The sequence below is a fragment of the Salvelinus namaycush genome, chromosome 27 (genome assembly GCF_016432855.1).
Source record: "Salvelinus namaycush isolate Seneca chromosome 27, SaNama_1.0, whole genome shotgun sequence".
In the NCBI taxonomy this organism is placed as follows: Eukaryota; Metazoa; Chordata; class Actinopteri; order Salmoniformes; family Salmonidae; genus Salvelinus; species Salvelinus namaycush.
Window position 1 is genome coordinate 15,072,040 of NC_052333.1, and position 23,374 is coordinate 15,095,413.

At 44.4% G+C, this 23,374-nt stretch overlaps 3 protein-coding genes across 5 annotated transcripts in view; all 3 read left to right on the forward strand.

Moving 5' to 3' along the window:
* The window catches only part of LOC120022488 (rap guanine nucleotide exchange factor 5-like), a 66,503-nt gene extending 62,364 nt beyond the window's left edge, over positions 1-4,139 (forward strand). Inside the window, exons 16-22 of the mRNA XM_038966413.1 lie at positions 334-453; positions 566-744; positions 841-931; positions 1,107-1,157; positions 1,370-1,522; positions 1,624-1,678; positions 1,872-4,139. Coding sequence (XP_038822341.1) covers positions 334-453; positions 566-744; positions 841-931; positions 1,107-1,157; positions 1,370-1,522; positions 1,624-1,678; positions 1,872-1,990 — 768 coding nt within the window. The 3' untranslated portion in view covers positions 1,991-4,139. The remainder of the gene's footprint in view (positions 1-333; positions 454-565; positions 745-840; positions 932-1,106; positions 1,158-1,369; positions 1,523-1,623; positions 1,679-1,871) is intronic.
* A 3,233-nt stretch (positions 4,140-7,372) lies between these two features.
* cdca7b (cell division cycle associated 7b) lies at positions 7,373-13,613 on the forward strand. Its single transcript, XM_038966464.1, has 11 exons — positions 7,373-7,500; positions 8,088-8,225; positions 8,335-8,373; positions 8,581-8,675; positions 8,779-9,019; positions 9,156-9,212; positions 9,455-9,637; positions 9,774-9,929; positions 10,065-10,214; positions 11,213-11,349; positions 12,505-13,613. Exons 1-11 carry the CDS (start codon positions 7,483-7,485, stop codon positions 12,527-12,529), a joined length of 1,239 nt encoding a protein of 412 aa, XP_038822392.1. The 5' UTR covers positions 7,373-7,482; the 3' UTR covers positions 12,530-13,613.
* A 2,203-nt stretch (positions 13,614-15,816) lies between these two features.
* LOC120022647 (transcription factor Sp4-like) overlaps positions 15,817-23,374 on the forward strand; it is a 36,492-nt gene continuing 28,934 nt past the window's right edge. For 2 of the 3 annotated variants that reach the window (XM_038966627.1, XM_038966629.1), the window contains exons 1-10: positions 15,817-16,355; positions 16,767-16,837; positions 18,078-18,182; positions 18,530-18,826; positions 19,211-19,341; positions 19,477-19,996; positions 20,097-20,165; positions 20,283-20,330; positions 20,468-20,554; positions 21,388-21,667. In XM_038966627.1, coding sequence (XP_038822555.1) covers positions 16,349-16,355; positions 16,767-16,837; positions 18,078-18,182; positions 18,530-18,826; positions 19,211-19,341; positions 19,477-19,996; positions 20,097-20,165; positions 20,283-20,330; positions 20,468-20,554; positions 21,388-21,667 — 1,615 coding nt within the window. In that variant the 5' untranslated portion in view covers positions 15,817-16,348. The remainder of the gene's footprint in view (positions 16,356-16,766; positions 16,838-18,077; positions 18,183-18,529; positions 18,827-19,210; positions 19,342-19,476; positions 19,997-20,096; positions 20,166-20,282; positions 20,331-20,467; positions 20,555-21,387; positions 21,668-23,374) is intronic. The other variant, XM_038966628.1, reaches the window with a different exon arrangement.

Below are 23,374 nucleotides of genomic sequence, written 5' to 3' on the forward strand. Positions count from 1 at the left end.
GGGGACCTTGATTCAGCTTACCTGGGGTGGGGTGTGTTGCACTACTAAATCAAATCAAACTCAAGCTAAGTATTTGAAAGACAAAAAAACGCTAACCTACTCTTAACATACTGGTCTGTCTGTCTGTCTGTCTGTCTGTCTGTCTGTCTGTCTGTCTGTCTGTCTGTCTGTCTGTCTGTCTGTCTGTCTGTCTGTCTGTCTGTCTGTCTGTCTGTCTGTCTGTCTGTCTCTCTGTCTGTCTGTCTGTCTGTCTGTCTGTCTGTCTGTCTCTGTGTGTGTGTGTGTGTGTGTGTGTGTGTGTGTGTGTGTGTGTGTGTGTGTGTGTGTGTGTAGGCCCCTCTAACAGACAGTGAGCTGAGTAGGAGAACAGTGAGGTTGCTGGGTATCAACACCTGGGATATGGCTGCTGTTCTCACACAACTGGACTGGAACCTCTTCAACTCCATACACGAGGTAACACACACACACACACACACACACACACACACACACACACTGGAGGAACTTTACTACACACTCACGCATACACATACACACTCAACTCTCTGTCTTTTCCCCCCTGCAGCAGGAGTTGGTGTATTCCACAATGAGCTGTAGTACCGGAGGCAGCCACCGGGAGGGGCTATCTGTATTGCTGCAGCGCTGCAACGAGGTCCAGCAGTGGGTTATGTCTGAGGTCCTGATGTGTGTGTCACTCAACAAACGAGTCCAGCTGCTCAAGAAGTTCATCAAGATTGCAGCGCAGTAAGAGAACACACACACTTTAGACAATCAAACACACGCACACACACACACACACAGGGACACACACACAACTAATCCCTGTTTTGTGTTATGTAGCTGTAAGGCCCAAAGGAACCTGAACTCAGCGTTTGCCATCATCATGGGACTCAACACAGCAGCTGTCAGCAGACTCAACATAACCTGGGAGGTGTGTGTGTGTGTGTGTGTGTGTGTGTGGTGTGTGTGTGTGTGTGTGTGTGTGTGTGTGTGTGTGTGTGTGTGTGTGTGTGTGTGTGTGTGTGTGTGTGTGTGTGTGTGTGTGTGTGTGTGTGTGTGTGTGTGTACTCTGACGGTGTGTATCTGTCCCATATGTTTACTTTCAGAAAGTTCCGGGGAAATTCAAGAAGATCTTCTCTGAACTGGAGCTGATCACAGTAAGACTCATTATCATTGGTTTAAAGTAATATTCGTCCTGATAGGCTGGTGGAAAATAGTTAGGAGAAGGTCATGAATTAATGAACAAAATATTCTGAGACTATTGGTGTATCAGTCTCTAGGTTCACATCCACTTGACCCTAAGCCTAACCTCTGACCTCTAACCCCTAACCTTACCCTGACTCCTAACCTCTCATCGTTGTCTCTCCAGGACCCGTCTCTGAACCATAAGGCCTACAGAGATGCCTTCAAGAAGATGAAGCCTCCTAAGATCCCCTTCATGCCCCTGCTGTTGAAAGACATCACCTTTATCCACGAGGGAAACAAAACCTTTCAGGACAACCTGGTCAACTTCCAGAAACTGGTGAGTCATGACATGTCTGTTGTGTGTGTGAACGTTTGTCTGTCTGTGTTTAATAACCGTTATCATGGTGACTGACTCTCTTCTATGCCCCGCCCCCTCAGCACATGATCGCCGACACAGTGCGTCTGATTCGCCACTGCCAAAGCGACCAACTCGGTATGTTGTCTCTGTCTGTTTCTGTCTCTCTGTCTGTCTCTCTTTCGGTCTCTCTCTCTCTCTCTCTCTCTCTCTTTCTGTCTGTCTGTGCCTGTGTGTCTGTAATGTTGTTCTGTTCAGTCTCTGCTGGTGAAGTCATACAGCTTCAGTGTTTTTGTCTGTGTGTGTGCGTGTGTATCTGTCTGTCTCCTAGGTAACGAGGTGGTGGGGAGCGACAGTGCAGAGGTCAGGGCGAGCGTTCACTACCTCCACATCATCGACAATCAACAGACACTGTTCCAACTGTCACACAAGCTGGAGCCTCGCGCCTGAACACACACTCTCCTAGAGGACCTTCACAGAAAATACACTTTATGTTGAAGGTGCCTTGCAAGCCACTGGCTCTTAGCCAATCACAGTTCAGCATCCTGATTCAGCCAGCCAACCACAGAGCTGCACACTGAGACGGCTTCAGACTGAAAATGTATATCTGTCAACCTGATTCAGACTGTTTTTCTATGAAGGTCAAACTTTGACGGACGACAAAGACCAAGGAGAAGACAGACGGCCATTCGTTATTGTTCTGTCATGAATAGTGTTTTTAAGCTAGTCTCCAGAGGAGTTTGTACAGTTACTGAGATTGTGTGTTGTTTCTGGTCTTAAGTTAACAGTTTCATTGTATTAATTATCCTCAGTAGGGAAACAGTCAAGAGACTGCAGATAGTAACTGTTAGTATATGACTGGAAATCATGCAGTAGACGTACAGGAGATGTATACTGTATGTGTTCAGGCCACATGGTGAGATATGCCTCTGGATGACAGTGCCACGGATGGGGGGGAGATGTCCGGATGGGGGGGGGGATGCCATATACAGATTACACACACATCCCTTTTTAAATTGTATCTGTAGGAACCACAAAGTCCTCACCATTTCTGGTCCTGTCATACCACAACATAAAGGTCCTATTATTACACATTGTTATTGGGCGTTAATACCACGGTATTATAGAGATTATTATTACATTGTTATTACACTTTTACTGACTGAAGAGCGAGAGATATGCTGTTTCAATGCCTGTTACACACAGATTTCACTAAGCAACATTGCCTTGGTTCAAACCCAGTCAATGCATTCAACACTGATCAAGTACATCACTGTTAAGACCTGGTGTATTCACACTGACTGATCAAGTACATCACTGTTAAGACCTGGTGTATTCACACTGACTGATCAAGTACATCACTGTTAAGACCTGGTGTATTCACACTGACTGATCAAGTACATCACTGTTAAGACCTGGTGTATTCACACTGACTGATCAAGTACATCACTGTTAAGACCTGGTGTATTCACACTGACTGATCAAGTACATCACTGTTAAGACCTGGTGTATTCACACTGACTGATCAAGTACATCACTGTTAAGACCTGGTGTATTCACACTGACTGATCAAGTACATCACTGTTAAGACCTGGTGTATTCACACTGACTGATCAAGTACATCACTGTTAAGACCTGGTGTATTCACACTGACTGATCAAGTACATCACTGTTAAGACCTGGTGTATTCACACTGACTGATCAAGTACATCACATGAAGCTACGGTACAGTGTTCAGGTGTGTAGAAGCAGGGCACTAGTGCTATATAACTATTTATTGTAATATTTAGTTTATTTATGTTTCTCTACAGAATGTGACAGTCCTGTGTGCCATATCACACCAGAGCTGTATAAAGACAGACCTCGGTAAAGATTTGCAGGACATATGTGTAAATACATTGAACTGTGTCCAAAAAGGTTTGTTGGTTGAGCTGAAATGCTGGAATGTTTAAAACAGGAGACTAGGGAGTGGAGTTGGTCCAGTGAATGTTACTGTCCTATGTGATTTCATAATGGAGGGAAAAGAGAAAAAAGACAAATGAAGAAGAGACGGAGGGGTGTTGTTGTTTTCTTGCCATGATGATGTAAAGTTCTGTTTTAAAGAATGTTGTTGTTTGCATGACGTGACATCCCCACCAGATCACAATGCAAGATGACACTAAGAGCGTGTCCAAAATTGCATCCTATATAGTGCATTACTTTTGACCAGAGCTATGTGGCCCTGGTCAAACGCAGTGCACTATATAGGGAATAGGGAGCTCTGGTTAAAAGTAATGCACTATATAAGCCAGGGAATAGTGTGCCATTTCAGATTTGCTCTAAGGCTTTATACCACTGTAATATTGTTGATTTGTAAATATGCATAATGTTATTATGATGTTTGAGATGTTATTATTTCTCTGTTTTAAAGGTAGGCCTACATTCCACAATAGGATGTCTTCATACACAGCGGGAGAAAGAAAAGAGCAGTATGTTCCCCGTCCCTAACTGCTGAAGCCACACGTCTTTTCTAAAGAGAGGTTTACTACGTCAAAGTTTTACTGGAGAATATGAATAAATTATAGCTTTTATGTCATATTAAACATTGTGTCGATGGTCACTGTCTCTGAATATTATCAGAGGAAGAGAGGAGGACGAGAAGATGGAGGAGTAGGAGAGAAATGATAGAAGAGAGGAAAGAAAATAATAAAGCAGCTGTTTCTCATTTTCACTTCTCATTAAGCGTGAGGTGACATCACCACTGCCTCCCTGTGCATACATTACAAACCCTGTATTTTATGTCAGTGGAAGACAAGTCTTGAGCTCAGCGGGCTAATTGGTGGTGGTGGGCGTGGAGAAGGGGGAGTGACAGGAGAGGGAGAGTACAGCTTCTGCAGGAGCCATTCAGAATGTGTAATAGGCTATGGAATTTAAAAAAGAATAAAGACAATAATACCATCATCATGAGATTATACATATTTGTTGAAGAATATACAGTGCATTTGGAAAGAATTCAGACCCCTTGTTCTAAAAATGATTAAATCGTTTTTTTTCTCCCCTCATCAATCTACACATAATGACAAAGCACAAACAGGTTTTTAGAAATTTTTGCTAATGTATAAAAAAAAAAAGCAAATTTACATACGTATTCAGACCTTTTACTCAGTACTTTGTTGAAGCCACTTTGGCAGCGATTACAGCCTCTAGTCTTCTTGGGTATGACGCTACAAGCTTGGCACAACTGTATTTGGGGAGTTTCTCCCGTTCTTCTCTGTAGATCCTCTCAAGGTCTGTCAGGATGGATGATGGGGAGCGTCTCTGCACAGCTATTTTCAGGTCTCTCCAGAGATTCTTGATCGGGTTAAAGTCCAGGCTCTGGCTGGGCCACTCAAGGACATTCAGAGACTTGTCCCGAAGCCACTCCTGCGTTGACTTAGCGGTGTGCTTAGGGTTGTTGTCCTGTTGGAAGGTGAACCTTTGCCCCACTCTGAGGTCCTGAGCACTGTGGAGCAGGTTTTCATCAAGGATCTCTCTGTATTTTGCTTTGTTCATCTTTTCCTCGATCCTGACTAGTCTCCCAGTCCCTGCTGCTGAAAAACATCCCCACAGCATGATGCTGCCACCACTATGCTTCACCGCAGTAGGCATGGTGCCAGGTCTCCTCCAGACATGACGCTTGGCATTCTGGCCAATCTTGGTTTCATCGGACCAGAGAATCTTGTTTCTCATGGTCTGAGAGTCCTTTGGGTGCCTTTTGGCAAACTCCAAGCGGGATGTTGTGTGCCTTTTACTGAGGAGTGGCTTCCGTCTGGTCACTACCATAAAGGCCTGATTGGTGGAGTACTGCAGAGATGGTTGTCCTTCTGGAATGTTCTCCCATCTCCACAGAGGAACTCTGGAGCTCTGTCAGAGTGACCATCGGGTTCTTGGTCAACTCCCTGACCAAGTCCCTTCTACCCCGATTGCTCAGATTGGCTGTGTGGCCAGCTCTAGGAAGAGTCTTGGTGGTTCCAAACATCTTAAATTTAAGAATGATGGAGGCCACTGCGTTCTTGGGGACCTTCAATGCTGCAGACATTTTTTGGTACCCTTCCCCAGATCTGTGCCTTGACACAATTCTGTCTCGGAGCTCTACGGACAATTCCTTCATTCTCATGGCTTGGTTTTTGCTCTGACATGCACTGTGAACTGTGAGACCTTATATAGACAGGTGTGTGCCTTTCCAAATCATGTCCAATCAATTGAATTTACCACAGGTGGATTCCAATCAAGTTGTAGAAACATCTCAAGGATAATGGCCTTGTCTCAGGATGGTAAGTTGGTGGTTGAAGATATCCCTCTAGTGGTGTGGGGGCTGTGCTTTGGCAAAGTGGGTGGGGTTATATCCTTCCTGTTTGGCCCTGTCTGGGGGTATCATTGGATGGGGCCACAGTGTCTCCTGACCCCTCCTGTCTCAGCCTCCAGTATTTATGCTGCAGTAGTTTATGTGTCGGGGGGCTAGGGTCAGTTTGTTATATCTGGAGTACTTCTCCTGTCTTATCCAGTGTCCTGTGTGAATTTAAGTATGCTCTCTCTAATTCTCTCTCTCCTTCTTTCTCTCTCTCGGAGGACCTGAGCCCTAGGACCATGCCTCAGGACTACCTGGCCTGATGACTCCTTGCTGTCCCCAGTCCACCTGGCCGTGCTGCTGCTCCAGTTTCAACTGTTCTGCCTGCGGTTATGGAAACCTGACCTGTTCACCGGACGTGCTACCTGTCCCAGACCTGCTGTTTTCAACTCTCTAGAGACAGCAGGAGCGGTAGAGATACTCTTAATGATCAGCTATGAAAAGCCAACTGACATTTACTCCAGAGGTGCTGACTTGCTCCACCCTCGACAACTACTGTGATTATTATTATTTGACCATGCTGGTCATTTATGAACATATGAACATCTTGGCCATGTTCTGTTATAATCTCCACCCGGCACAGCCAGAAGAGAACTGGCCACCCTCATAGCCTGGTTCCTCTCTAGGTTTCTTCCTAGGTTTTGGCCTTTCTAGGGAGTTTTTCCTAGCCACCGTGCTTCTACACCTGCATTGCTTGCTGTTTGGGGTTTTAGGCTGGGTTTCTGTACAGCACTTTGAGATATCAGCTGATGTAAGAAGGACTATATAAATAAATTTGATTTGATAATCAATGGAAACATGATGCACATGAGCTCAATTTCGAGTCTCATAGCAAAGGGTCTGAATAGTTAAGTAAATAAGGTATTTCTGTTTTATATTTTTTATAAATATGCAAACATTTCTAAAAACCTGTTTTCACTTAGTCATTGTGGGGTATTGTGTGTAGATTGCAGATTTTTTTTTGTTTATCAATTTAGAACAAGGCAAATTGTGGGAAAAGTCAAGGGGTCTGAATACTTTCTGATTGCACTGTATGATATAACATAGATTTGTTCAATTTTGTCTTAATGTAGGAAAATCCTAAACATGTAGGCGCCAAATGTTTCCATATGCAACTTTGCTATTACTTCTTTGTTGCAGACACTGCAGTACAGTAGTTGGATTTTAAAGCACAGAACCTTGAAAAGCCCATTTCTCGGGACAGTGAGATTCTGCCACACCTACATTGTCTTTTTGCCGCGAAACTGGGGAGAGGGCGGGACTCGGGCTGTTCCATTATGTATCCGGGGGAGAAGGAGAGAGACTCCGAGCCGAAACTCATTGTAATGATATTACAAATCAATTCACTCTCACGGCCGTCGTATAACGACTTCTACATACAGGAAAAGTATTCTGGGCTCACAAAATCAAGTCATCAAGCTTGAAAACATATTTAAACGAAATTCAAAACTGGACTGCACACCTGCCTTTTGAGACAAGTACATGAACTCGTGTTTTTTTTACCATTCATTCTTTGTTGCGTGAACTGCATGTGAACTTCTGAGAGAAGGAAAATTCGTCTCTCAAACGAGTTAAAATGCCGTTCTCATCAAAGGTAAGTGAGGTTTAACAGTTGCAGTTTTTATATCTCTACGCGGTACAGCCAGAAGAGGACTGGCCACCCCTCAGAGCCTGGTCCCTCTAGGTTTCTAATGAGTTTTTCCTAGCCACTGTGCATCTGCATTGCTTGCTGGTTTGGGGTTTTACGCTGTGCTGTTTAGCCTACAGTACAGTTCAGGGGTCTCAGTCCGGGGTCCTTTATAAGGCCCTTTGGCTTTACTCCTCTAAAGCAAAAGGCTAGCTAAGTCAAGTCATAAAATGTCCAGTTCCTTATTTTATTAATTAAATGTAATTTATATCGACAGCCAATCATAGAAATCAGTGCTGCAGTATTTGAATATGAGAAATGTAATAGGAATGCATTTGGTCTGTTTACATTTTTGTTAGTGGCCAACTCTTTGACTCATTACTGAACCCGAGCTCTTCTGTACTGGTTACACCTCCACCATAGACTACTTTCTGGAAAGGACAGTGTGAAAAGGGTATTATATATTAGTGTAGCTTTAACACAGATGAATAGGGGGAAATAGCAGAGTTAGTTATACAACTATCTTTGGCTTTAATCTGTTGTCTGTCCTTCAGACCCCCAGGACACTGGCGGCCATCTTTGAGAGTCCCAGTGACGACGAGGACTTCCTGGGTTTTGCCATGTCAGTGCCTAGTGACAGCGAATCAGACGACAGCAGGGACAGCCTTGCCTCTGAGGACTCTGGGAAGCCGGTGAGTAGCTGCCAATCTTTACCACACACACACACACACTACAATCCTGGTTTACTTAATTCTGCTACAGTTAGCGATTGAAATAATCCATCCATCTCTCTCTCTTCAGGCCCTGCGTTTCAGGTCAAAGTTTGTGACCGCAGAGTTGGTAAGTCTGTTCAGCCATTCAGACAGTGAGGGGGAGGGTTTTTAGGGCTTTGGTGAGGAAGAGAACAGAGGGTTCAGAAGCAGGATGAAGGCTATGGTATTGAGACCTAACATGGCATCTCTTTTCCACTGTTCTCTCCAGTGGTATGTGTGTATGTGGATGCTTGGTTGTACCATGACTCTTCTCTCCTTTTTTCGGGCGCTCCAGTGCGTAGCGGAGGAGAGTGATGAAGACACGGGTTTCTACTCTGAGGGGGAGGAGCTAGAGACACACACAAGGAGGAGTCTCTGTGTTGCCTTTAGGTGAGTGTACGAGTGTTCAACTGTGTGTATGTGTGTGTCTCAAATGGCACCCTATTCACTATGATCCACTGCTTTTTGAATAGAGTTGAATACTCTGCTTCAGGTTTCCCACCAAAAGACTCTCTGCCAAGAAAGGGGAGGCACCAAAGAAACCCCAGCCAATCACTACCGCCCCTCCAAAGAGGAGAACCAATGAAAAGGAGCATCTGAAAAGGGGTGTGTCTCAGGTGTCCCGTGGGATGGTGACACGGGGTCAGAAACAGCCTCTAGAAAAAGAGGAGGAGGAGGTTGAGTCTCCAGTTCTAAATAAACGAGCCAAGAACATCCAGGAGAACAAGGCCATGGTACATAACCACTGCCCAGGGTCGTGTTCCGTAGGCGCTTACACTACTGAATACAACCCTGCTATCTACTTTCTCTCTTGTTATTATTGTGTATATTGGAAGGGTTTTCTCATCCTGTGTTATTGTTGTCCTTCAGTTGGCCAAGCTGTTTGCTGACCTGACCAACATGGCTGAACCCCCCCCCTCTACCATGGTGAGTTAGTACACTACACACTTGACTGGGCTAATGGAATTGGTTCATATTGTGCATGTTTCAGATTAATGTACCACAGTTGGACTGGCGGAATCTGTAAATCACCTTGCTTCCCAAAGATAAGCGGCACTGCAGCTCGTCTTGTTCAAACTGATCCCCTGAAACATGCAGACTTTCTCAGGTGACTCGTGACTTCTGGGTGTTGTAGTTTTGACTGGTGCATTGTGGGCGTTGTGTTCCAGAAGAAGAGGCGTGTGAGTGAGAAGCCGACCCCTCGTAGACGAGGTGTGTATGAGGGGGGTGAGAGGAGGAACCCATCGCGTGCGGCCAGACCGCCAGAGAAGTTTGGGGTGGAGGAGCGGAGTACCTCTCCCTCACGAAGCAACAGATCTGTGAGGGCTATCTGTGTCAGGAAACTACTGGAGGTACACAAGGGCACACATGACTTACATATGCTTGTTCACACACTCATTATGCACACACACACATTCTTTACACAGGTAACTCTTGATCATTGTGAACAGGTAGATGATGATGATGGTGGTTTGTGTGTGTGGCCAGGTGGATGATGAGCTGAGTAGAAGTGGGAAGAAGAGGAGGGCGAGCAGCGGGAAGAGGAGGAAGATTACACATGTGAGATCAGTCGATGAGATCACAGAGGAAGAGCTGGACAACGTGGCGGAAGGCGCCAAAGACAAGATACTGGACAAGGACCACGTAAGAGATACACACACACACACACACACACACACACAGCAAGGCTTTTATAATTGTCACTTTTCATCAGCTGCTCAGTTCTGCTATCTATCCATCTGTCCTGTGATAGAGATGGAACTGGTGTGTGTGTTCCAGGGCAGCACTTGTCATCAGTGTAGACAGAAGACTCTGGACACCAAGACGGTGTGTCGTAGCGGAGTATGTTCAGGGGGCAAGGGTCAGTTTTGTGGGCCCTGTCTGAGGAACCGCTACGGAGAGGACGTACGCTCTGCCCTGCTGGATCCAGTTAGTATACACACACAGCCCTTGACCTCGACCCCATCAGTACACCAAATATATTGTTTTGTCACTAAATCCATGTTTCTCTGTGTCTCTGTATCCCGCGCTCTCTCTCCAGGACTGGGAGTGTCCTCTGTGTAGAGGAATCTGTAACTGCAGTCTGTGTCTCTGTATCCCGCGCTCTCTCTCCAGGACTGGGAGTGTCCTCTGTGTAGAGGAATCTGTAACTGCAGTCTGTGTCTCTGTATCCCGCGCTCTCTCTCCAGGACTGGGAGTGTCCTCTGTGTAGAGGAATCTGTAACTGCAGTCTGTGTCTCTGTATCCCGCGCTCTCTCTCCAGGACTGGGAGTGTCCTCTGTGTAGAGGAATCTGTAACTGCAGTCTGTGTCTCTGTATCCCGCGCTCTCTCTCCAGGACTGGGAGTGTCCTCTGTGTAGAGGAATCTGTAACTGCAGTCTGTGTCTCTGTATCCCGCGCTCTCTCTCCAGGACTGGGAGTGTCCTCTGTAGAGGAATCTGTAACTGCAGTCTGTGTCTCTGTATCCCGCGCTCTCTCTCCAGGACTGGGAGTGTCCTCTGTGTAGAGGAATCTGTAACTGCAGTCTGTGTCTCTGTATCCCGCGCTCTCTCTCCAGGACTGGGAGTGTCCTCTGTGTAGAGGAATCTGTAACTGCAGTCTGTGTCTCTGTATCCCGCGCTCTCTCTCCAGGACTGGGAGTGTCCTCTGTGTAGAGGAATCTGTAACTGCAGTCTGTGTCTCTGTATCCCGCGCTCTCTCTCCAGGACTGGGAGTGTCCTCTGTGTAGAGGAATCTGTAACTGCAGTCTGTGTCTCTGTATCCCGCGCTCTCTCTCCAGGACTGGGAGTGTCCTCTGTGTAGAGGAATCTGTAACTGCAGTCTGTGTCTCTGTATCCCGCGCTCTCTCTCCAGGACTGGGAGTGTCCTCTGTGTAGAGGAATCTGTAACTGCAGTCTGTGTCTCTGTATCCCGCGCTCTCTCTCCAGGACTGGGAGTGTCCTCTGTGTAGAGGAATCTGTAACTGCAGTCTGTGTCGACGGAGAGAAGGACGCTGTGCAACAGGACAACTCGTCCATTTGGCTCAACACAAGGGCCACAGCAACGTCCAAGATTACCTGGAGAGGTAGGTGCCGTGGTGGAAAAAGTACCCGGTTGTCATACTTGTGGAAAAGTCCAGATGCCTTAATAGAAAATCACTCAAGTGAAAGTCACCCAGTAAAATACTACTTGAGTCAAAGTATTTGGTTTTTAATGTACTTAAGTAAGAGTATAAATCATTTCAAATTCCTTACCAGATGGTATGATTTTGGTGTTTTTTATTTTGGAATAGCCAGGGACATACTCCAACACTTGGACATCATGTACAAAAAAAGCATTTGTGTTTAGTGAGTCCTCCAGATCAGAGGGAGTAGGGATAACCAGGGATGTTCTCTTGATAAGTGAGTGAATTTGACCATTTTCCTGTCTTGCTAAGCATTCAAAATGTAACGAGTACTTTTGGGTGTCCAGTGGTGTAAAAATACTTGAAAGTACTACTTATGCAGTTTTTATGGACAACTTTTACTTCACTACATTCCTAAAGAAAATAATGTACTTTTTACTCTATACATTTTCCCTGACAGAAGGCTACTCTTTAAGTAGGCTACCCGTTACATTGTGAATGCTTAGCAGGACAGGGAAATGGTCCATTTCATGCACTTACTGTATCTAGAGAACATCCCTCGTCCTCCCTACTGCCACTGATCTGGAGGACTCACTAAACAGTGAACATCCCTGGTCCTCCCTACTGCCTCTGATCTGGAGGACTCACTAAACACTGGAGGACTTGTTTTGTAAATTATGTCTAAGTGTTGGAGTGTGCATCTGGCTATCTGTAAATAAAATGGTGCCGTCTGGTTTGCTTAATATTAGGAATTTAAGATGTATATTTAACCAAATACTTTTACTCAAGTAGTATTTTACTGGGTGACTTTCACCTCTACTTGAGTCATTTTCTATTACGATATCTTTAGTTTTTACTCAAGTATGACAATTGGATACTCTTTCCACCACTGTGGGTGTCAGTGAACATTTATGGAGTAAAAAAATAAAGTACATTATTTTCTTTAGGAATGTAATGGCGTTACCCCCCAAAACTACTTAAGTAGTACTTTAAAGTATTTTTACTTAAGTACTTTACCACTGTGTAGGTAGTGTGTGTTTTAATTTGGCTGTGTGTTTGATTGAGCTAATAAAGGTTGTTTTTAATTAAAAAATGTCTACTTTTCTTTCTCCACAGCATCCAAAAAGATCTTCGAGTCTAGAGACAAGACCAGACAAGCAGACAGCTCCCCCATTGGTCAGGACAGACATTACACCCTGGAGGCCCAGAGGGAGAGACCCAGCAGACAGAGGGGGTGTCTCAATAATCTCTTCTTTCTCCTGAAGTGTACACTCTTCACTACTTCCCACAAAGCATTGGATTTGCAGAGCCATGGGCTAAAGGGAATTTCCACCATATTTCTTATACCAGTCATTTCCCTACAAATCAATGGATGGAAGTGAACAAGTGCACACTTTGGGCAGAAGGAGAGATAATTAGGACGTAGTCATACTGACACAGAATTGTTCTGCTTTAGTACTGCCACAGTTCAGACTCGAGTCCAGGGTTTTGGATCTCTAGATGGTCTAGAACAGTGTTCCTCAATGACTGCCACGTCCTTCTAACACCCTATTTAATCAGTCATGTTCAGTAGGGAGACAACGTTTTGAAACAGGAGGTAGTACCTGATATTTTCCAGTAAGAACATGTAATTACCATTTATTGTTGCAAAATGTTTTGCTATGGTGTACACCACTGAATATGACCCATGAAAACCATAACTTGTGGATCCCTGCAACTAAAAAGATTGAGCAACACCGGTCTAGATGGATATCTGTGGTTCCAAGGCTGTGTTTACACAGGCAGCCCGATTCTGAAATCATATTTTTATGCAACAGCAGTCAGGCAGTGGAGTTTAACTTTTTATTAGACCTTGGATGGGGCGGAGGGTACAGACAACCGCTGTTAAATTCAGTACCTTTTTAATTTGGGGAATAATGTTTACGCACCTATTATTATGCTAAATTAGCATAGTTTGAGTTTACGTTACTTGAGAGTTTACACCTATTTTACCACTGCATCCCTAGTAGTAAGACATGGTCAACCTTTTACTGAAAGGAACAGAACATATTCCCTTGATTATAGACAATAGCCAATACAATTGGACCTATGGGATGTATAGTGTACTGTTTATTACACTGTTTTAATGTTTTTTTTCCTTCTATATTGAGTTAAAGTTATAAGACTGCTGCTGAAAGTGGACACTGTATGTTAGTTGAATCTGAAATAAAGAACTGAAGTTCAAATGTTAACTAGTTGGTGTCTATCACAATGGCTGTAGTAGCAGTTTGGAATGTGTGTAGATTTAGTATTCTAGGGTTAGTGAAGGAGAACACATTTCAGGAGAAAAGGGGAAGAATCTAAATTGGTCTTGAGGTCAAAGGGGGGGTCAATTGTTGGGTCCTGAGATAGTCGTGACCACGGATAACGACCAGGTGCCTTCCCTGTCTGTTGGGTTAAAACGTGGATGAGTGTGCCTTCCCTGTCTGTTGGGTTAAAACGTGGATGATTGTGCCTTCCCTGTCTGTTGGGTTAAAACGTGGATGAGTGTGCCTTCCCTGTCTGTTGGGTTAAAACCTGGATGAGTGTGCCTTCCCTGTCTGTTGGGTTAAAACCTGGATGAGTGTGCCTTCCCTGTCGGGTTAAAACGTGGATGATTGTGCCTTCCCTGTCTGTTGGGTTAAAACGTGGATGAGTGTGCCTTCCCTGTCTGTTGGGTTAAAACGTGGATGAGTGTGCGTGTACTGTCTGTTGGGTTAAAACGTGGATGAGTGTGCCTTCCCTGTCTTGGGTTAAAACGTGGATGAGTGTGCATGTACTGTCTGTTGGGTTAAAACGTGGATGAGTGGAGACCATTTTAGTAATTTAGCAGACGCTCTTATTCAGAGCATTCATCTTCATTTCAACGGTTTTACTGAGTTACAGTTTATATAAGGGAATCAATCAATTTAAATACATTCATTGGGCCCTAATCTATGGATTTCACATGACTGGGCAGGGGCGCAGCCATGGGTGGGCTTGGGAGCGCATAGGCTCACTGACTGGGGAGCCAGGCCCAGCCAATCAGAATTAGTTTTTCCTCACAAAAGGGCCTTATTACAGACCCAAATAATCCTCAGTTTCATCAGGTGTCCGGGTGGCTGGTCTCAGACAGATCACGCAGGTGAAGAAGCCGGATGTGGAGGTCCTGGGCTGGTGTGGTTACATGTGGTCTGCGGTTGTGAGGCCGGTTGGACTTACTGGCAAATTCTCTAAAACAACATTGGAGGCAGGTTATGGTAGAGAAATTAACATTCAATACTCTGGCAACTGATCTGGTGGATATTCCTGCAGTCAGGATGCCAATTGCACACTCCCTCAACTTGAGACATCTGTGTCATTGTGTTGTGTGACACAACTGTACATTTTAGAGTGGCCTTTTATTGTCCCAAGCACAAGGTGCACCTGTGTAGTGATCATTCTGTTTAATCGGCTTCTTGATATGCCACATGTGTCAAGTGGGTGAATTATCTTGGCAAATGAGAAATGCTCACTAACAGGGTTGTAAACAAATTTGTGCACAACATTTGAGAGAAATAAGCTTTCTGTGTGTATGGAACATTTTGGGGATCTTTTATTTCAGCTCATGAAACATGGGAGCAACACTTTACATGTCATGTTTATATTTTTGTTCAGTATAATATACAGTAGACAGAGAGAGAGGCTGTCTGTTATAAGGGATAGTCTCTGTATATTATAAGGGCTGGTCTCTATATAGCAGGGCTGCCCAACCCTCTTCCCGGAGATCTACAGTCCAACCCTCATTTAACATACCTGATTCTACTAATTAGCTGCTCAACAAGACCTTAACTAGCTGCATCAGATACTCTAAATTAGGGTTGGACTGAAAACCTACAGGACAGTAGATCTCCAGGAAGAGGGTTGGGCAGCCCTGCTGTATGGTATAAGAGCTAGTCTCTTATATATACAAAACGGGGGGAGAGAGGCAGCGAGAGATTATCCCTTATAATATACAGATAGCGAGTGTCCCTTATTCGACGGTGAGAACGGGAGATACACTGACCATATAATAGAGGGGGCGAGACAGACTCACCCCTGTGATAGAGAGGGAGAGAAAGCTGAAGGCAGCGAGAGGCCAACCTTCATCAAAATAAGAGTGGAGGAGGAAAGGAGAGACTGGCCCTCATGATAAAAAAGAGAACAGAACGTTCACACCTCCCCTCTTGCCCAACCCCCACATCACACAGTCACCGCCTTCTCTATGCTTCTCACCCTACCTTGACTCTACGCCGCACGAGCCGTACAGCTCACCGCAAGGCAGACTGGGAGATGAAGTCCCCGTCGCCACAACACATTTCGAAGGCGAGGCTTCGCTAAATACAACTCCCATCTCAACCCTCGCAGACCGAGTCCTGAATATGTGGGAGGAGCGCACCGCCCACAAAAAGCCACAGCTATCTGTCTCCAGCTGCAATTCTAAAATTCAACTATTAAAATAGCCATAAAATAGTGGTATTGATGAGGGGTGTTTTTGCATGAAGATCGTTGGAAAGGCTTGTTGTACGTAGCGGCAGAAACAGCAGAGGCAGAAAGAGAGGAGAGAGGGCGAGGGGAGTTGGTCTGATGGGTAAATGGAAGTGGGTGGGCCTACCGCGGACACATTACTAACTTGAATTAGAATACATTTTTTCAGTCGATTTTTCCGTTAATGGAATTAACGCGCGTCGGTCGTTAAAGGGTGTTTTCGGTTGGTTTTGAGAGGCGTCGGACGCGGAAACCGGACCGTTTCCCGTTATCACGGGAGGTTTGATTGTTGCTCGAGTTTTGTACCGCCCTTCCTGCCGAGTGGGTGGTTTAGGTGCTAACCGGAGCGACGACACAGCCCAGCTCGAGCTATTCGCGGAGAAAAAAGGCCGTCCTTACCCGGTGCTTTAGCCGGCCTTTCTCCCCTAGCCTCTCCTCTCTGGTTTATGAATGCGTTATGAGTGGTAGGTACCCTCCCCTCTCATCTCCGTCTCCACCCCTCTATCCCTCTTTTCTTTCTCCCTCGCTTTCTTTGCATACAGCCTGACAGATATGCAGAAACCGTTTGATGATAAAGAATAGCTTATTCCTAAAACAGGCAACACGTTTCCATAACCGATCTGTTTAGATGAATTAGTCTCTAATCGGGTTCCGATCAATGTGTATGCCTTTTCGCCAGTAGTTGAACCATATGTTGTCACTACACTGTTATAAAACCATGTGCAGGGAAATATTGACATCTTTATAGCCTATTTTTTATCAGGTAGTCTCCGTTTACCCACTGTGTTATTGATAAATGTGATCACTAATCATTCAGTCCTCCAGTGTTAGTCTATTGATTATTGATCAAGTATTGTTTGATCGATGGTCCTCAGATCAGAAGAAGGAAGTGTCGGGATCAGAAGGAGGGAAACCAGGCAAGAAAGGCAAACGTTCTGGATCACAGGTAGGCTGGTACACACACACACCACTTCCTGGTTCTGTCTAGAGACCATGTTCAGAGGATTGCATTATGTCTATCAACACCAATAATGGACTTGTCTTTGGCTCCATGTCTATGAGATGAGGTTTTTACAGTATAATAAAACATATTTATATAATATTTTCATAGCATTTCCATAGCATGTGTTCTGACAGGGTTTTCCAAAGGCATGTTTGATTCTAGTGTTGAAATAGACTGTCATGTAGCTTCTGTGCAAAAACCCCCACTAGCTGTCTATACAGGCAGCTTTAGAGGTGTGTGTGTGTGGGTGATATTAAATATTTGCCTGCGACCTACACTCCTAGAACAAAAGGTGCTATCTAGAACCTAGAAGGGTTCTTTGGCTGTCCCCATAGGAGAACCCTTTTAATAACACTTTTTTTGGTTCCAGGTATAACCATTTTGGGTTCCATGTAGAACCCTTTCTACAAAAGGTTCTACCTGGAACCAAAAAGGGTTATACCTGTAACCAAAAAGGGTTCTCCTATAGGGACAGCCGAAGAACCCGTTTTTTTCTAAGAGTGTAGTTCCTTCGTGACTACTGCTCTTTCTCTGTATGTTGTCTCTGTGTGTGTGTTTCTCTCTCTGTCTGTCTATCTATCTGTGTGTGTCTCTCTCTTTCCGTATCGCTCTCTCTTTCTATATGCATGTTGTCTCTCTTACTGTGTCTCTCTCTTCTCCCTTTGTCTCTCTCTCAATCTCTGTATCTCTCTCTCTGTCTATATGCATTTTGTCTGTCTGTGTGTGTGTGTGTCTCTCTCTATCTCTCTCTCTGTCTATATACATGTTGTCTGTGTGTGTGTGTGTGTGTCTCTCTCTCTCTGTATCTCTCTCTGTCTATATACATGTTGTTTCTGTGTGTGTGTGTGTCTCTCTCTCCCTGTATCTCTCTCTCTCTGTCTATATGCATGTTGTCTCTGTGTGTCTCTCTCTCTCTCTCTTTGTCTGTTTCTCTCTCTCTCTGTATCTCTCTCTGTCTATATACATGTTGTTTCTGTGTGTGTGTGTCTCTCTCTCTATGTATCTCTCTCTCTCTGTCTATATGCATGTTGTCTCTGTGTGTCTCTCTCTCTCTCTCTTTGTCTGTTTCTCTCTCTCTCTGTATCTCTCTCTCTCTCTGTCTATATGCATGTTGTCTCTGTGTGTGTGTGTGTTCTATGTTTGAATTCCCCTATCTGCCTGTGTGTGTATTCTCTCTTTCTAGGATTCCCAGCCGTCTCCCCTAGCCCTACTGGCTGCGACCTGCAGTAAGATAGGAGGTCAGGGAGGAGTGGAAGGACAGGTCCAGTTGCAAGCTGGTCAAATACAGGTAGCAATCAATACTAATTATATCGCTATAGGTTTTGTTATTCCTTGTATTAATGTTCTTGTTACTGTTATAGTTGTTACAATGTTGGTAATGTAAGTTCTGAAACAATAAGACATTATAAAGACTCATACATGCTTTAACATGGTACATACACTACATGGCCATTTTAAAGGCTCATACATGCTTATAACACGGTATATATCTGCAGACTTTCAGTGTACTGTGTGTTGATTGTACTTCCAGACCCAGGAACACATAGATTCAGCCAGGAACCAGACTCTGGTTCCTACTCTAGTACATGTTTATTCAATGATGTTTATTTATTGTTTATGTATATTTATTTGCAGTTGCAGGGTGGGCAGATCCAGGGTCATATAGTTGTAGACGCAGCAGGTAATCAGACTCTGGTTCAGCAGCAGTTAGAACTGGTTCCTGCCCAGTTCACTGGTAATGGCTGGCAGATCATCACTACCGCTCCCCAAATGGCCAATGACACTGCCAATCAACCTGTCGCAGTAACGCTGGCCACCACTTCAGCCAATGACAGTGCTCCGGCAGGCCGTAAGGTGAAGGCAGTGTGCGGGACTAAAACCATAGCAGCCAATCAGCAGCCTCAGCAGCAGCAGCAGTTCCAGATCATCCAGGTTTGTTTGTGTGTGTGTGTGTGTGTGTGTGTGTGTGTGTGTGTGTGTGTGTGTGTGTGTGTGTGTGTGTGTGTGTGTGTGTGTGTGTGTGTGTGTGTGTGTGTGTGTGTGTGTGTGTGTGTGTGTGTGTAGAATAGAAAGTTGACTGGAGGGATGCAGTCATGTGGAAATTCTGGTCCTATAACCTCTAACTGTCTTTTTCTTAGACATGGAGAGTGGAGTACTATATACTGTATAGTATTCTGTTTCTGTGTCCAGGTTCAGAACATGCCCACCTAATGTCATTATGTTTTTAAGTAATGTTATTGTTTGTCTCTCCAGGTTCAGAACATGCCCACCTAATGTCACTATGTTTTTAAGTAATGTTATTGTTTGTCTCTCCAGGTGCAAAATATGCCTTCGTCGGGGGGTGGGGTCCAATACCAGGTGATCCCCCACCTGCAGACGGCAGACGGCCAACAGATCCACATCAGCCCCCAGACCGCATCCCTGGGGGGGCAGCACATCCAGATCAGGTAGGTGACAGCTGTTTTAAAGGTCAGACCGGTAGTCTGCATGTTAGAGGTTAGACAGGATGTTTGGGTGATTGAAAAGTGGTACAATTTACTTTTTACAGATGAAAATAGATAAAGTGTTTCTATTCTATTTAGTCCGGCCCAGGGCGGTCTACCAGAGCAGGTCCAGCTGATCCAGACCCAGAACCAATCCCAGACCCAGGCCATCCTACAACCGGCCAACCAGCAGGCCATCCTCACTGGCTCAGCCAATCAGACGTTGCAGCTTCGTCCAGCCCAGTCCTTCCCGCTACAGATGCAGACCTTACAGGGCTCCCAGACCCAGGTAATGACTACAGTACCCATAAACATCGGCGGTATGACCCTCGCCCTGCCGGTCATGAATAATTTAGCGGGGGGCGGAGCCGTGCAGCTTATCCAAGCAGCAGACGGCAGCTTTACCGTAGCTAACAGTAACCAGCTGGTGACAACAACGGCGGCGGCGGTGTCCGGGGCAGCTACCGGGTCATCTGGCGGTACCATAACAACTGTTGCCGGGTGCGATGGAGCATTGTCGGACGGAACACAGCTGAGTTCTGTAGCCGGGTCGGACGGAGGGGCGGAGAGAGACTCACAGAACCAACCCAGCGAGCAGGACTCACAGAACTCACAGATGGTACGTGATTGCGTGTTTTTGTGACTTAACATCCATGAAATAAAAGGATGTATTGATTGATCGTTGATTAATTAATTGGTTGGTTGATTGACATGTCCAGAGCCAGGCCAACGGACTACAGGGCCAATCAGATCCTCCAGGGACCATCCAGCAGGTCATCGTGGGACAGGTGGGTTCTACTTGGCTGCTTTTACCATTTGACCCTCCATTCTATTCTATTATGATATGATATGGTATTATACTATAATAAATTATATTATAAGTTGTTATTATCATCATTGTCCAGATGGGCAACCAAGTGTTGCAGCAGATCCAGATCCAGCCACAGAACCAGGTAACACACACACACACACACACACACACACACACACACACACACACACACACACACACACACACACACACACACACACACACACACACACAGTACATCTGCAGAAAGCTTGTGAGCCCTGTGTTTGTTTCCATCAGATCCAAGGCCAGCCGCATCAGATCCAAACCTTTCAGTTAGGACCAGGCGGGACCCTACAGCCCATACAAGCCTTCCAGAACCAACAGGTAGCTAGCTGCTCTCTGCTGCCTTCCCCAAACTGTTGCCACAAAGTTGGAAGCACAGAATCGTCTAGAATGTCATTGTATTCTATAGCGTTAAGATTTCCCTTCACTGGAAATAAGGGGCCTAACCCGAACCATGAAAAACAGCCCCTGACCATTATTCCTCCACCAAACTTTACAGTTGTCGGCGAGCTTTACACCACTCCAGCCGACACTTGGCATTGCGCACGGTGATCTTAGGCTTGTGTGCGGCTGCTCAGCCATGGAAACCTATTCATGAAGATCCTAACGAACCGTTATTGTGCTGACATTGCTCCCAGAGGCAGTTTGGAACTCGCTAGTGAGTGTTGCAACCGAGGACAGGCAATTTTTATGTGTTACGCGCTTCAGCACTTGGTGGTCTCGTTCTGTGAGCTTGTGTGGCTTACCACTTCGCGGCTGAGTCGTTGTTGCTCCTAGACGTTTCCACTTCACAATAACAGCACTTACAGTTGACTGAGGAAGCTCTAGCAGGGCAGAAATTTGATGAACTGACTTGTTGGAAAGGTGGCATCCTATGACAGTGCCACGTTGAAAGTCACTGAGCTCTTCTGTAAGGCCATTCTACTGTCAATGTTTGTTAAATGGAGATTGAATGGCTGTGTGCTCGATTTTATACACCTGTCAGCAACAGGTGTGGCTGAAATGGCCAAATCTGCTCATTTAAAGGGGTGTCCACATCATTTTGTATATATAGTGGACATTTCTTCCAACCTCTATGATTTTATTGTGTGTTGTATTGATTTCAATTGAATGTCAATGATTCATAGCCTTTTTCTATTAATTGATTCCTCCAGATTCTGATCCGGACCCCAACCCTCTCCTCGTCGGGCCAGATCACATGGCAGACTCTGCAGCTCCCTGGGGGGATGTCTGTGCCCCAGCAGCTGACCCTGGCCCCTGTGGGCGGAGGGGCTGTGGGAGGAGGGGGCTTCGTGCAGCTGGGGGGGGCTCCCCTGACGCTGAGTGCAGCCCAGATCAACCCTGGGTCGGGGGTGCAGACGGTCAACATCGCTGGACTGGGCACTGCTGGAGTACAGATGCAGGGGGTACCCCTCACCATCACTGGACTACAGGGTGAGAACAGAGAGGGAGAGGGACAGTGTGTGCGTGTCTGTTGAGTGTTGTTCTCCAAATGTATATTTGTTTATTTTCTGGGGGGGTTGGGAGCAGTGCTACAAATTATATTCTACTGTACTGTACCATAATGATATTATACTGTACCATAGTGATATTCTACTCTACTGTACTATAATGATATTCTACTCTACTGTACCATAATGATATTCTACTCTACTATACCATAGTGATATTCTACTCTACTGTACCATAATGATATTATACTCTACTATACCATAGTGATATTATACTCTACTGTACCATAGTGATATTCTACTGTACAGTAATGATATTCTACTCTACTGTACCATAATGATATTCTACTCTACTGTACCATAATGATATTATACTGTACCATAGTGATATTCTACTCTACTGTACTATAATGATATTATACTCTACCATACCATAGTGATATTCTACTGTACAGTAATGATATTATACTCTACTGTACCATAGTGATATTATACTCTACTGTACCATAGTGATATTCTACTCTACTGTACCATAATGATATTCTACTGTACCATAATGATATTCTACTGTACCATAATGATATTCTACTGTACTGTACCATAGTGATATTCTACTGTACCATAGTGATATTCTACTCTACTGTACCATAATGATATTCTACTCTACTGTACCATAGTGATATTCTACTGTACCATAGTGATATTCTACTCTACTGTACCATAGTGATATTCTACTCTACTGTACCATAATGATATTCTACTGTACCATAATGATATTCTACTGTACCATAATGATATTCTACTGTACCATAATGATATTCTACTCTACTATACCATAGTGATATTCTACTGTACTGTACCATAGTGATATTCTACTGTACCATAGTGATATTCTACTCTACTGTACCATAGTGATATTCTACTCTACTGTACCATAATGATATTCTACTGTACCATAATGATATTCTACTGTACCATAATGATATTCTACTGTACCATAATGATATTCTACTGTACCATAATGATATTCTACTCTACTGTACCATAATGATATTCTACTGTACCATAATGATATTCTACTGTACCATAATGATATTCTACTCTACTATACCATAGTGATATTCTACTGTACTGTACCATAATGATATTCTACTCTACTGTACCATAATGATATTCTACTCTACTATACCATAGTGATATTCTACTGTACCATAATGATATTCTACTCTACTGTACCATAATGATATTCTACTCTACTGTACCATAATGATATTCTACTGTACCATAATGATATTCTACTCTACTGTACCATAATGATATTCTACTGTACCATAATGATATTCTACTGTACTGTACCATCATGATATTCTACTCTACTGTACCATCATGATATTCTACTCTACTGTACCATCATGATATTCTACTCTACTGTACCATAATGATATTCTACTCTACTGTACCATAATGATATTCTACTGTACTATAATGATATTATATTGTACCATAGTGATATTCTACGGTACCATAATGATATTCTACTGTACCATAATGATATTCTACTCTACTGTACCATAATGATATTCTACTGTACCATAGTGATATTCTACTGTACCATAATGATATTCTACTCTACTGTACCGTAATGATATTCTACTGTACCATAATGATATTCTACTGTACCATAATGATA

Coding starts and splice junctions, on each gene's coding strand:
- cdca7b (XM_038966464.1), top strand. Junction 9,020..9,155: donor TCCAGGAGAACAAGGCCATG/GTACATAACCAC, acceptor GTTGTCCTTCAG/TTGGCCAAGCTGTTTGCTGA. Junction 10,215..11,212: donor GCTCTGCCCTGCTGGATCCA/GTTAGTATACAC, acceptor CTCTCTCTCCAG/GACTGGGAGTGTCCTCTGTG.